The 15,298-nt window shown below is 43.9% G+C and overlaps 1 protein-coding gene across 1 annotated transcript in view; it reads left to right on the top strand.

Annotated features, from left to right (window-relative positions):
- Nucleotides 1–15,298, top strand: part of LOC147706982 (cytochrome P450 2K1-like) — a 524,195-nt gene that overhangs the window by 115,764 nt on the left and 393,133 nt on the right. Inside the window, exon 3 of the mRNA XM_086926210.1 lies at nucleotides 1,402–1,551. Coding sequence (XP_086782336.1) covers nucleotides 1,402–1,551 — 150 coding nt within the window. The remainder of the gene's footprint in view (nucleotides 1–1,401; nucleotides 1,552–15,298) is intronic.

Genomic DNA, 15,298 nt, shown 5'->3' with positions numbered 1-15,298 from the left:
AGAGAAACACAAGAATTACAAGTTCTCAAAATTGCTCCTTGTTCCGTCGAGGGCTCACGTGCAACGAGTGGGTGCAGCTTCCAAGCACAGGAACAAGAGGACGCTTCTTCGGATTCCCGCTCTCTTTATTCTTCTTCACGAGGGCGTGTACCCTCCGCCAGTACGCCTACTGGGTGTAGCCATCGGTGTAGGTGTCTAGGACAACCTCTCTTGGGCGGGAAAAGGTGCGCCCCGGCTACGCCGCTTCGGGCATACCAGCCGAGACACGCCCCCCGCCCAAAATGGTTTCCCGCGAGGATCGGGGCACCCAACCATACGTTCAGGGGGACCGAGTGGTCGCCCCTTTCCATTCTGGGGACAACTTGTTCCCATGGCAAGGTGGTCATTGTTTTTAATTTTCAAAAAGAAAATCTTGCTTTCGGATTTTCTTTTTGAAAATAATATAACTCTGAAAGTTTGCTGTACGGTTCTGTCATGTTGACATAGTTGTCGGTCAAACTTTAAATGCATTGACAGTAATCACCTTGATGTTAGTTTCTGCCAGGTGGAAAGCATGTCTGCTGAGCTGGTAGACATCTAGAAATTTGGCAGTCAGGTACTCCATCAGGAGAATCTGATGTTGACTAAGTGCAAAACTTCCTTTTTCCATAATGAGCTGCCAATATGGGACAATCCAGGGCTTCCAGATATTTTTAGAGATAAAATTGGTTCATGAAATTTATACTATGGAAGATGCTATTGCCAGGAATAGAGGAATTAGAGCAAAAGCAAAGTTTGTTAAGATACTGGGTAATTTTTTGCAATGTTCGTAATGATATGGATCATGAATGCTTTATTTGTTTACAATGTTATTAATTATTAATGATTTGTACTGACGAGGAACTACTTCTCTTACTTCTGTTTGTGTCTTTCTTAATATGAACTTGCACTACATTGAATTTGATTTACTTTTTTTGTTGATTCTGTACTTGGAAAATGTTAATCTCCTTGACTTGCTCGCCAAATAAAAAATTTAAAAAAGCAGGTACTCCATCAGGATGACTGAGCACTTTACTCCGCTGCCCTGACAGACTATGGGGTCTATTAAGATGTCGGGCATAACTGTGTGAACTCCACCCAGGCCTATTAAAATAACCTGAGGTACTTCAGGTACTTCTAGAAATTGCTCCAAATGAGAAAGACTCACCCCACACCCCAGATCATAACAACAGTCTCATGAATCCAAACGCAATGCTAAATAGGGGTTCAGGTTAAGATGCCATCCTACCACACGCCAGCCAATGCAAAGAACAATCCATTAAGTATGACATAACAATATAAGTAATCAGTGAGAGTGGTCATTTAAATTTTTTCCAAAGTGAATACCGCTTTCTTGGCAGTTTACATTATTTTCTATTATAGGTCTTCCATTTTCGCATGGGGAAAATTGGAAGGTAATGAGAAGATTCACCCTCTCAACACTAAGGGATTTTGGCATGGGAAAGAGGACTATCGAAGACAAAATTATTGAAGAAAATGAATATTTGATAAAGCATTTGCAGTCCCATGAAGGTAAGTGACTGAAAACATATTTTCTGTTTAGCACATCTTAACTGTTCAGGTATATTGGCTTCAACTGAAGAGAAACATATCAATTATTTCTGTCAAACAGTAACTGATTTTGTCTTTAAACAGTAACGTGAATTTAAACGAGTATTGCAATAAAGAAAAACGGAATTAGTAGAACAGTCTGCAAGCCAAATTCTAAAAATAAAGTTATTGACAAAGACCTTTTAAACATATATTAAGCAATTATCCGGTGTTGGATGATGAGAAAAGTGTCACTTTGACCATTATAGCTTGAATATCACTTTTCCACTATCATTGAAGTTTATACAGTCCACGACAGGTTATAGAAAAGGCCATTTTCGACCACAGATTGTAAAACTGGTTATGTAGCCAGCCACCATTGTAATACAGTCCTCCACCCTGTTTGCTTCAGGTATTTTCACCTTTTGAACCTGTTTTGGGGATGATTTAAGTTTGTGCACACACTGACCCAGATGCAAAGTTGTCTGAATTCATTATTGAAATCTATGTGTGAAATGGCTGTGCCATTCTTCAAGCTCCCTGTGAAAATGGTACCCATGCTCAAATACTAACAATTTATACACATGGGCCACCCTGCTTGTTTCCAGCCTTTTTATAAGTGCAACATTTTAAAGCAGTTTCACTGAGATTCTGAAATGTGTAATTTTAATCAAAGTTATTGATCTGCTCCCGGAGACTCCCCACCCAATACTGTAGAATTTCTTCTTAATGACTTGAATACCTAGGACTACAAACAAAGAGTGCATCAAGAAAATATCAATTTCTTCTCTTTATGGAAGAATATCTTCTTAGTTCCTCTCTTTGCTTCCACTTTTTCTTTTTTTAAAGTAATTTTATTGGCATATAGAGCTATCGCATTGACAATGCATACCATAAAGAGTCCATTTGTAGGTTTCCACCCCCCCCGCTGTCCATGTATATATAAATGATCTACTCATAATACTTACTTAGCAATCTCAGAAGTATCCAGGGAGAAGAGAAAGAAAGGGTGAAACCCATGCAATTCTTTCACATATAAGATCAGAGGTATGTATCCATCGGCAGAAGAGCTTGTCCCCAATGTCAACTTAGGTCTAGTCATACAGGAGAGAAAAATATTTTACATGATCCACTGAACTCCATGCCGATATATAACAATTTCATCCGATACACCGCTCAAATTTTTCCTGTATTGGAGAAATTGCCCTGCACCCAAATCAAAGGATGCCATCACCTCCTCTTGCGTAATAAAATGCCTATCACCATACAGGTCTCCCATTAATTTGCAACCGCCCTCCTTCCAGCGCTGTCCCACCATTGACTTAACAATACAAGAGAATGGCCGTACTGCCCAGATTGGCATTTCTGGTGCAGAACGAGCCTGTTGGACAACCCGCCTGACAACACCCTCCCATATGGTCGCCAAATGCTGTATAATAAAAGGGCAAAAACAACAAGTGATGGACTGAATGTGGATCAATGTCACACACTCCCCCAGTCAAAAGATCTGGGCCCAAATCCATCGTTTTTTTTGCACTCCACACCACCCTGGGTTAGACAATGGCGATATGCAAATCAGCTCTGACCCTGTTGCCCCATGGGAACAGTCCAGTCCGAACTACAAAAGCCATGTCCTTCCCAGAACGGAATCAAGCATCCGAGGACCGGACCGGTTTCGAGGTAACACCTCTCATCAGCCCGGCTAGCTTGACTCCAAGTGGTGTGGAGTGCCTGGGACCCACGTCTGGGCATCCCCAGCGCACTTAGGGCGGTAATTGCAAAAACAACAAGTGATGGACTGAATGTGGATCAATGTCACACACTCCCCCAGTCAAAAGATCTGGGCCCAAATCCATCGTTTTTTTGCACTCCACACCACCCTGGGTTAGACAATGGCGATATGCAAATCAGCTCTGACCCTGTTGCCCCATGGGAACAGTCCAGTCCGAACTACAAAAGCCATGTCCTTCCCAGAACGGAATCAAGCATCCGAGGACCGGACCGGTTTCGAGGTAACACCTCTCATCAGCCCGGCTAGCTTGACTCCAAGTGGTGTGGAGTGCCTGGGACCCACGTCTGGGCATCCCCAGCGCACTTAGGGCGGTAATTGCAAAAACAACAAGTGATGGACTGAATGTGGATCAATGTCACACACTCCCCCAGTCAAAAGATCTGGGCCCAAATCAATCGTTTTTAAGTGTACTGGGGATGCCCAGACGTGGGTCCCAGGCACTCCACACCACTGGAGTCAAGCTAGCCGGGCTGATGAGAGGTGTTACCTCGAAACCGGTCCGGTCCTCGGATGCTTGATTCCGTTCTGGGAAGGACATGGCTTTTGTAGTTCGGACTGGACTGTTCCCATGGGGCACAGGGTCAGAGCTGATTTGCATATCGCCATTGTCTAACCCAGGGTGGTGTGGAGTGCAAAAAAACGATGGATTAGGACCCAGATCTTTTGACTGGGTTGAATGTGTGACATTGATCCTCATTCGGCCCATCACCTGTTGTTTTTGTATAATAAAAGGGAGCAGTAATGGGTCTTCGGAGCCAAGCATCAAAGGGTCAGAAAAGGTAGTCTACTGTGTGTGCCCGATAAAAGCTGTTTCTCGCAGTTGTCATTGTCATCCATCCAATGAAACATATGTTGCAGCTGAGCTGCCATGTAGTAAAACTTCAGGTGTACTAAAATAGTGCCTGGAGACCATATAAAAGGTGTGCTGTAGGGCATAGAGACAGCACAGTAAAATTGTCATTAAGACTATTGCAATCCTGCCCATAAGGGACAGAGGCAGTTCCTTCCAAAACCTGATTGAGCCCCGTATTACCTCCACCCCTCTTCCAATCTTAAGTTCTAAGTATGTCAGAGACATGTGGGCCATATGATCCCCCAGATAACGAGCATTCAAGGTCACCCAAAGAAACCCCACCACAGGCAACTCACCCTCTCACACTCCTGCTAGTCTTCCCAAGAGGAGCAACTTAGATTTATCTGGGTTGATTTGGCGGAGGCCTGAGATGTCTCCAAATACCAACATAACCTCAAGCAGGATGGGTGATGAATAAGCCAGCTGACGAATGTACACTAAAGTGTCATTGGCATAAAGGGTGACCATCTGATCAGTCTTCTCAAGCGATATACTCCGTAGTTGCATCATGCAATGCAGGGTCTCCCCTAATGGCTCCATGGCAAACATAAACATAAGCGGAGACAAAGGGAACTCCTGGTGGGTATCTCTGTACAATCTTAATGGATAAGATACCTACCCCCCAGATCTTACCGTAGCATTTGGAGCAGAAAAGAACAAGCAAACCGATCAGATGAATCCAGAACCCAATGCAATATGTTGGGGCACCTGTCATATATACGACCAGTTTACGGAATCAAATGCTTGCTCTATACGAGTACCAGAGCAAAGTCATCATTGAAGAGGCACGGGTGTTCCACACATGCTCCAGTTGGCACAAATTATGAATGGTACTCTGTCTTAGAATGAATTCCAATTGATATATGGTGTATAAGGAGGGGCATGTGAGAAAGGAGATGTGCTGTCAGTACTCCACTCAGGATTTTTACATCAAAATTCAGGAGCAACATCGGCATGTATGATGTGGCAAATGAAGGTCCCTGCTAGGCTTCAATATCATGACCACCAGGGCCTTGAGCATGGAGAGAATTTGTATATAGGGCCTTGTTATATACCTCCAGGTGTCGGTCTGCCATTAATGCAGCAAACATATGTCAAAGTGCATCTGGCAGTCCATCACTTCAAGGGATCTTTACAGGCTTGAGATGCCTGATTGTCAAACTGATCTCTTCTTTATTAATCCAGCCATCCAGAGCCTTTGTAATGTCTAAATCAATCTTCAGTCACAAGGGAAACCCTGCAGAGCCTCCTGCGAAGGGAGTACTGGCTCTATATATACCTTACTAATTTATTCATTTATTGCTCCCCGTGTATATACTAGTTTCCCAGGTTCTATGTGCAACTATAGGACAGGGGCCTCAGGAGCATTGCATCTAATCAATCGGGTCAGCAACGCTCCTGTCCCCTTCCATATGCAATCGATGCTGATAACCTGTATGAGAATGTTTCTCTAACCTACACAAGTCCTCTAACTAAGCCTCTTGTGTGTCACACCATTCCGATAGTCTAAGGGGGCACGCAGGCACCACCTACGCTACCCTGCCCAGTTTGTTTTCCTCATCCCTGATCTGTTGTTCTAACTGACGCTGAACCCCATAAGATGATTTAGTACATGTTCCCCAGGGGACGACCTTCCTGGGTTCCCAATCAAGCACGCGACATGAGGCAGACCCCCAATTCTCCTCAAAATAATGCACCAGCACAAATGTGACCACCACCACAAAAGGAGGCACTACAGGGGTATCACCGGCCAGTCAAGATATCAGGTCAAATAGGTGAGACCTACAACCATGGGCACTAGATCGGCAGAAATAAAACAGAAATGTATGCCGTTGAATGTACCTGTTGAGGGGGCTTGGCAAGTAAACAGGTGTCTTCCTGAGTGACGTTTATGGCAGACATTGTACAGATGCAGACCATCTAGCATGTCCCAAAGTGTTCCAATGAGTCAGGGTTAGTATGGGTTTGGGGAGGCTACTGATCTAACGTCCAATTAATAATGCAGTTAAAATCCCCTGCTAAGACTACCACCGCACCCAGATAGTGCGCCACCACCTCCATCACTGTAGGAAAGAAATCTGAACACTCCGCATTAGGGGCATAGACATTAATAAAACAATTCCCTGACCCTCAAGCATCCCTTGCACAACAACATTTCACCCTTCTGAGTCCACAACGTGATTCAAATGCTTAAATGGAACCCCTGAAGCCACCCAAATATGTGTTCCTTGTGTGTATCCAGAGTACTAGTGATCCAGTTTCCAAGAAGATTTTGGCAGATTACCCTCCCGCCCGCTCTAGGAACCCCACAAAGCATAGATTGTTTCTGCAAGCCATCCACTCTGAGTACTCTTTACAACCGTCCAGGTGCACCTTTTCTTTTTGGAGTTTTATAAGACTGTGTCACAGAGTGTATGGACCGCATCTTGCAAGGCACTCACATTTTATTCTGGAGTGATCTCACATTCTGATCCCTTGCGTAAATCAGCCGGTAACAAATTAACATCAGTGGCAACAGAGTCAATCTTATGGACCAGCTCATCTCTTGAGTTTTGAATCACCACAAGCAAATCCGCAAGGGAGGGAGCCATCTATGCTCCCTGCAGAACTGCTTCTCCATTTCCATCTGGAGTTACCTCCTGGTCCCCAGGTCCCGGAAGAAACGTTGCACATAGTTGTTGGCCTGGGCCGAGCGGCTTGCATACTCTTTCACCATCATTGAGCTCAGCAGTCTGACAACCCCCAGGCACCAAGGGTGAGCTGGTCAGGGATGCTGCAAGGATCTTTGTTAGGCTCTCCACCAACTAATGCTGTTTTTCTGGCACCAACACTCCTTATATAAGCATGGGGTCCAATCAGTGGTCTCCTCGCGATCCTGCACTCTATACACTCCCTCCGGGTCTAGGAGCAATAATTCTGCTGAGTGCCAGACCAAGGGTGTAGCTTAACGGGTCCACAGGAATCACCAATCAGGCAACACAGGAGGGGTAGCATCCAGCGTCTTTCGAGGTGGTTATTTTCTCCCGGAAAAAGAGGTCCACTCACTCGCAAGGAGCTCAACCCCCCCAGTGGGGCAGTCTCTCCGAGTTTGCATTGCTATTGTGGGTGCATTCCCAGAGGGCAAAATCTGGAGGTTTTCTTGCTCATGAGGCCCACTGTACCATTCGCTGTGTAGCCTCAGTAGCCACTGTCCTTGTCTCTTTGAGGGGGCACACTACCAGAGTCCACATTTTCTTTGCAGAGTATTTGTTTCTCTTCATCACGAAAATATCTTCACCTCAGAAGGGGCTTGCGTAGCACAGGCCTCGTGATCCAACAACTCCTTATGTTTGCCCAGCAGGCAAAGGGCTCCTCCTCCCAGGGTGAACTCTGGCCCTCACCACATCTTTCAGGGCAGCGTCGACGTGGTCTCTCTGCTCTACACCAATAGAAACCCTCAGGCCAGGGGGCCGCCACCACCACACCCAGAGGTCCAACGCCCACACTCTCCCAGATGCGCAGATGGGCGGGCGCGTGTCGGCAGCAGCGTAAGTGCTTCCCGGTAGTCCCTTCTGCTGCTGACCTGCTACGGATCTCAGGGAGGTGCCTCTCGTAGGATTTCCCCCAGGGGACACAGCCTGCTCCAGACCTCCAGTCATTCCTCTGGAGAACGTTGGTGCTGATTCCACTGCTCCCAGGAGGCCCCCGGATATATCTGATCCATGCAGGGAAATGCATGGTGATGGCCAGTCTTGCCAGGGCCGTGTCCACATCAGGATGGCTGAACTGCTGGAGGTGGCAGGACAAAGGCCCACATGCATCAAGCGTTTTTGCATTCGCAAACGGCGCGAATCACAAAAATCGGCCGTTTGCGAATGCAAAAACCTTTTTTGGGATGCATCATTTTTTTTCATTTATCGCAATTTAAGAAATCACAATTTTTTGCAATTTCTCAAATTGCGATACCATTTAAGAAATCTCAAATTTTGCGATTTTTTTAAATGCTATGCATGATTTTATTCAATTTGCAAATTCGCAATTGGGAAGGGGAAAATTACCATGAAGTAAACCTTCATGGTAATTTGCGAAAAGTTTCAAAAATGCAAAAAAATGCATTTTTGAAACTTACATGTTACACACACACACATGCCCTTGGGACATGTGTGTGAGTAAAATGTACTTATGTGACATTCCAGGGGTGCAGGGGGGGGTCCTTTGGACCCCCCCTTCACCCTTGAAATTGCATTCTCATTTTGCGATTCCTTAATTGCGAATTCGCAAAGTGAAAATGACTTCACATTGATTCCTATGGGCCTCTTGGCCCATATGAATCAATGATAAGCGATTCCTTATTTTCGATTCTCAATTAAGGAATCGCAAATAAGGAAAATTAAGAAATCGCAAAAACTTTTGTGAATTTTTAATTCATAGGAATTTGCGATTCCTAAATTGCGATTCCTTAATTTTCCCAATTTAGGAATCGCAAATTCCTACAATGATGCATGTGGGCCAAAGTCTCTTGGTACGCCGAACAGTAAGTTCGACGTTGCAAGGGGTTATCCAGAAGAAAATTACAACAGGATGTAGCAGGATATCTGTAGGATATTGTCTGAGTCAGCTGGAGCGCTGGGCAGCACATGTACTTGGCCCACCTGCCTGGCCACGCCCCCTCTCTTTGTTTTCACTTATGAATTAGCTCTACAGAGCTGCAAATTTCACCATTTCTCAAAGCAAAACTTAGTAAAACAAAAGAAAGACAATAAGAAGCTGTTGCTGTTTGTCTGTATAGACATCTTAAACCACTATTTTTCAATCCCTTTAGGATTCATTTTAGGCTTTTGTACCATGCGGCATAGTCAAATTAGGCACATGGCTTTTTACCTTTGTCTTTCATTCATCAATGCGTATAGACATGCATACATATAGATTAATTACTAGCAAGTATTTATTTTGCAATTTTCTGGCTCTAATTTCGAAAGGGTATTTACTATGTTGTTAGCGATCACTTTCAATATTGTACCAAATTGCACTGCATTCTACTTAATCTCTTTTTGCAAGGGGACTCAAACACCATTGACAAATCTTACTGGCTTGGTATATATCAGAGCAAACTACAAAAATAACAAATTTTACTTTTATTTTATTTCCCTTGCTATTTAGAAAATCTCTTCTTTAAACAGATATCCGTAAATTGGTAATCACTGTCCTTAACCTCTATCGTGATAGTGCCTTTATTGAAACTTTGATGAACTATTTCGTTTTCTGGGCTTCTATCTTGACTTCTTGGATGCCTGTAAACATGATATTGCCTTTTATGGCCCTATTATCTAAAAGTTCAGGTTTAGTGTTCTCTTTACAACTAAAGCACGTGCTGGTTACTTCTGCCAATAAACTCTCATGAGGCTTTGACTGCCATAGCAGCCATACCTTGTCCCATTTCCTGCCTGCGTATTTTTTAATCAATGGCGAGGTATGTAATGAGCTTTCTTTCCCCCAGCCACCCCACTCAGCATTTGCGCTCCAGCTCACAAATTTAAACTAGGTGGAGAATATGGGCCAGATGTATGACCCTACCAATTTGTGAGTGGCAAATTGCGTTGTTTTGCGACTCGCAAATAGAAATGTACAACAGTGTCTCAGATACTGTTTGCAATTCCTAATGGGGTCGCAAATTGCCTGCCTCATTAATATTTATGAGGCAGGTGCAATTCGCGACCCCATTAGGAGTGGCTTGCACTCTCAGAGATGGTGGTCTGCTGGGGTCTGCAGACCACCATGTCTGTGACTGCTTTTTAAATAAAGCCGTTTTTCTTTTTAATGCAGTCAGTTTTCCTTGAAGGAAATCAGGATGCAGTTAAAAAAAGAAAAATGAAACATTACTGTTTCATCTTTTTAGTAGTGGACAGTGGTCCTTGGGACCACTGTCTGCTCTTTAAAAATATTTTGAATGCCAGTCACAAAGGGGGAGGGATCACATAAAGACCACTTACTGTTTGTGAGTGGCTTACTTGTAGTAGGTGGTAAATTGCAAGTGTCATGCAACCACAATTGCGGATGCAAAACAATGGTACATACCATTGGGACTCGCTATTAGGAAGGGACGCCCTTGGCACGCCCCTTCCTAATAGCAAGTTGCAAACCCTATTTTGCGAGTCTGTAATTAGTTACTGACTGCAAAATAGGGTTTGTTAATTGGCCTCTCCTATTTTATGGTCACAAACAGGTAATCAGCAAAAAAGGTCATACATTTGACCCTACAAGTGTTAATCCCGTCTGATAAAAATGGTTCTTGGGGGATTTACACATCATGGCAGAGTACTGGTTCCATGTTCATGCACAGTAATATTTATTTTGTGTGCAGAGTTTGCACACAGCCAGTACTGTGCAACTCGTAATGAGTGACTAACTATCACATGTGTCTAGAATCTTATCAGAGCATTTCAACTGCTCTGGTATAATAGATTTTGTGATCCGATAATCTCAGTATGTAAGACTTAATTTCACTAAGTTTTTGATTCATGTACACTAATCTTGATATTTGATGGCAAGCAGCACTAGTCCAAGACATATCCATCAGACTGGTGGTCAATCTAGGATTACCGATTGTACCAACACCCTGCTCCTTCTTAAATTATCTCCCCCCATTTTTGGTCCTATTGAATTAACCCTCATATTGGCCATTTGTAAATTGTTAGTTGAAGCCTGCTGAAAATATCTTTGCCAAACTAACTGCACTCTTGTGCGAACATAGCTCTTTTATACCCTATTAAAATGCCATCACAGTTAAGGCCCAGTCGCTGCTATTTTAAAGATTTCAATCTTTTGTTAATACACGACCCTCAGACCAACCTGTGTATTTGATTGATTTTAAAGGGCACATACATTTAGACTGTGACATGAGGGCTGATGGTGTTTCTGAAGCTGATCTTTGAGACTCGGATTCTTTAAGGACACTTTGAACACCCCAACTGCGTTTTAGATTAAATAAGATATAGGAATATCAGTTCCACCAACATTTTGTTGATGGTTGTGTCCCAAATGACATATAATCTAAGAATTGCAAGTGTAAGTTGATATTTTTATATAAACCTTTGCTTTTTCTGTAAGTAACAAATTAATATGCTTTTGCAAAATGCCAATTTCATCATATCAAATGCTTGCCATAACTAACTGCACACAAATACAGGCAGGTCATTTATTGTTAATAGCTTAGTTTTGGAATGATGGATGGTGTGAAAAATATAAACAGGATAGTTCCAGTGCAAGCACCTCTGTTAGCAGTCTACACTTAGGGCAGCAAGGCAGAGCAGTCCAAGATTTCCCTAGGAAGGAGCTGTGGGCTAGAGACTCAGGGGGTCATTAGAATCCTCGTGGTAATAGGGACCGCCCGCCATTAGGGTGGGGGTACCGTGGGGGGTATTATGATGTGCCCGCCGCAGTGGTGGGCACATCCTGTATTTTTAGCACTGTGGCAGGCAGTGCTCTTTGCACCGCCCGCCACAATGCTAAAAATGCATTTCTGCATTTGCATTTACAAAGCGGCAGGCACCGCGTGCCCCCCCGTGTTCACTCCCCTACTCTCCTTCACTCTGGGGGCCCGCAGGGGGCTCCCAGAGTGAAGTCCACCTGCCTTTCCGTGGTGGCAGGCATTGCCAAATGCCCATCATAATATGGCTGGCCATGTCCGATAGACACCGCCACCATATTATTCCTTTTCCGCCCCGGCCGCAAGGCAGCGGGGCGGAAAAGCGGCGGACTGTCTTTCTGTCCACCGAGGTCCCACCCGCCATTCTAATATGGCGGGGGAAAAACGAGAGTTGATGGCGGGGGCAATCCGCCCGCCATCATAATGGGCCCCTAAGTCAACAAAATAACAGATAACATTTAATTAATTAATTCACAATATGTTTATTTAAAAAAATATGTTATTGAATTATCTATAAAACAAAATATTATACATACAATTACAAATAAGTTTATTTGACAGCACACTCTGTAGATGGTCTCTTCGGCTACAGGGGGTGCACAACCAGAAAAGGACACAGTTACCTATTGACCCCTAAATGCAGAGTAGACCCCCCATGCCGGGGGCTTATTTTCCTAGTTTGTATTTTAACAGCCACTAACCACTAGAACATAATAACCCCACATATGCCTAAGCTAGCATGTGATGCTCATTAATATAAATTAATACTTACTTGCTTTCTCTTAGATGGCACTACACCATTAATAGCGGAACACAAACCCTTAAATATAGTAAATATTTCGGAAATCAGAATAATGTAGTTGTTTTAACTTTCTCTTTTGACATGACATTCCAGGAACAACAACAAATTTAACACAATGAACATTTTATTGACAGCGTATTTTTAACTTAGTCATATTACATAAAACCACTAAAACATATACACAGAAGTCCACACACTGGAAAGCCTCCAGCCCTAAAGCCACAGCTTTGAGAGTGATTTAAAATGCAGAAACCATCACTGGGTGTCATGCATGTATTACACTGGAAAACTTAGGCTGGCAACATTAAGAAAAAGAAGGGGCTCTTCTGATGCTGCACTGTTCTTCATGTGGGCCCCGAAACTGGACATAACACTGTGTGGTGCCTGCTACTTCTGTGGGCACCACAGTACATGTGAAAATTAGCGAGGCAAGGCACAATGGGCAAGACTATGCCCAAAGACTGCTTCTTTGGAATGGCTATAGTGCAATGACTTTCCCTTTCTTTTCTCTTAGCTCCTTCCTATGTAAAGCACCCACTAGTGTAGAATAAGTCCAGCATGGGTGCCTCTACCTACTTTGGCACCCGTGTGAATAGCAAAATAGATATTTGGATACCCCACCACCCACACAATCACACAGGCTCCTTGCTGCATAAGCACACTGCCTACTAATGCCTTTTTATCCTCTCCCACATTCCCAGCACAGGGGCGAAAGGGAGAATTTGTGAGCCACTCACATGGGTTTGGCGAGCCCTACTCATTTTAGAAAGGTTTGCATCAGCCCCTGGGCACTGATACTTCCTTCAAATAGTAGCAGGGGCTAACATACTTTGAAAATGCCTTCACTCCAGCCTTGTGAGGGAGTAGTCTCCTGACTAGAGGTCTTCCAGCAGTAGCCCATCAAAACAGCAACTTTACCTGCTTGCACACCCCAAACACCCACGGCTTTGTGAAACTTTCAGGGTACTTGTGTGTCCACCATCTGCTGTCACCCAATAGAGTTGGGAAGCCAGTGCCACTGGTTCTGGTGTAAGTTCATAGTACTTACACCCCAGACAGAAGTTAATCAGCAAGCTGGTCCGTCCTTCTTGTGGTTAACCTCTTCTCAGTGTTTCTTCAGATGGGCAGGTGTTTAAAAGTAGAGTTGGAGAGCTTTAGAACGTGCACACATAATATGGGTATATCACATTACCATACACGCCTTACTGACATTTCCTGGCAGTAGCAATCAGGCAATCCCATTCCCCCCTGCACAGTATTCTGGGGTCTTCAAAATCGCAGATCAACAAGGGTCTAGAGACCTCTCCTTGATGTTTCACTTTATCCACACCCAAAACTGGTTTCTTCCTTGTAGGACTTCAAAGGGAACCATTAGTGGGGCTGTTGCCAGAGTTCTACCTTCTTTTTCTGCGAGGGTAGCATACCCACACTTGTCAAAAAGTGGCTACTACACTAATTAATTAGATTCCTCTGCTACCAGTTTCATCTTCTCAGCAGACAGCTAATTCTTCAAGGGAAAAGCTTTGAACTGCTAGTAGGCCAACAGAGTACTACAGTATGCCTTCAAGCCTGATTCTCTTCAAGGAAATATTGCAAAATTAAAAATGTTGTATAGCACAACAGATGACCACATCAGTTACAAACAAAGAGGAAATTTCATGTATTTTGGATGCCCATTTACATTTTGAGGCCTACTAAGGCATCATTAATTGTTTAGGTCTCACCTAGTCAGCACTTGCGCTGTCTCTTGGAGACATGCTGTATTGAGGTATTGAATAGAAGCTACACCTAATCCCCGCCCATCTTTTCAATTTTCTCCTGTTTCTGTCCTTTCAAAATGGTTGATTTTGATACGTGAATCGGCTGAGTAGCCCCTCCTTAGTACCGCCTTGTCTTCAATTGTAACCTTGCGTGAGGACTGGACCTTTTACTGTATTGTTACTAGATGTGTTTTATTTACTTTCTGTGAGCAATGTCTTCTTACTTGACTTTCTCCTATCAGCAGTTGAAGGTAGGGTTTTCCCTTCACAGCTAACACACACAGCATTCCTTTCCTGCCCAGGCACTTCCTCCTCCCATTGCTGTTCCCTTGGCTTGTTTTCTTTTGATGAACCGGCAAAACTCCCTGTAACTTTCTATTTTTTTTTTTATAAATCTTACACCAAGGCTCGAACCTGGGTCCCCAGGACCAAAGTGGGCAGTTCTGTCTGTTTATTGAGCTACAGCCATAACTTTTGTCCTTCTTGTTGGGAGGACGCATATTCAATGCACTCCCCCATCTTTGTTTTCTGCTCATCAGAGCCGTCTTAGGGCACCTGTTCTGTTCACAGCCTCCTCCCCCTTGTTTTCCTCCGGCAACTGATCCTGTAAACAATCACTTAAATAAACAATTAATACAAATACTTGTTACAAGTGTTTAATAATACCAGCCTACTTTTATAGAGCTTTCGCTGAGGCTCGAACCATTGCTCTAACTTGAGTTATGTAATTGCAAGGGAGGGCACATGTTCCCTTTCCTCCCCCCCTCCCTCCCCTCCCTCTCCTTCCTCCCTCCCCCATCTTTCTTTTTCTGCAACATATACAGACTACAGAGCTATCTTGCTGCTTAAAAATATCCCAGATGCTGGCTCTGCAGAATGGATAAGCATACCAGGTACTCCTGATGCCTTCTGTGTCCCAAAGACATCACTGACACACTAATGAGCAGAAAAACAGAAACACAATAAAGACTGGGAAGGGACTGTTCTTGTGTTCGAGGAAAGTTTCCCTAATAACCCTATACTGGAAAAGATTGATTCAGGAAGATGTCTTCTGTTCAGCCGTGCGCCTTGTCTTTTCATTGGGCAGTGCTTCTGACGTTTTTAGCAGCCTGACGCC

Source organism: Lissotriton vulgaris, chromosome 6 (assembly GCF_964263255.1).
Source record: "Lissotriton vulgaris chromosome 6, aLisVul1.2, whole genome shotgun sequence".
NCBI lineage: Eukaryota > Metazoa > Chordata > Amphibia > Caudata > Salamandridae > Lissotriton > Lissotriton vulgaris.
The sequence above is the reverse complement of the archived record's forward strand: the minus strand, read 5'-3'. Positions and strand labels throughout refer to the sequence as shown.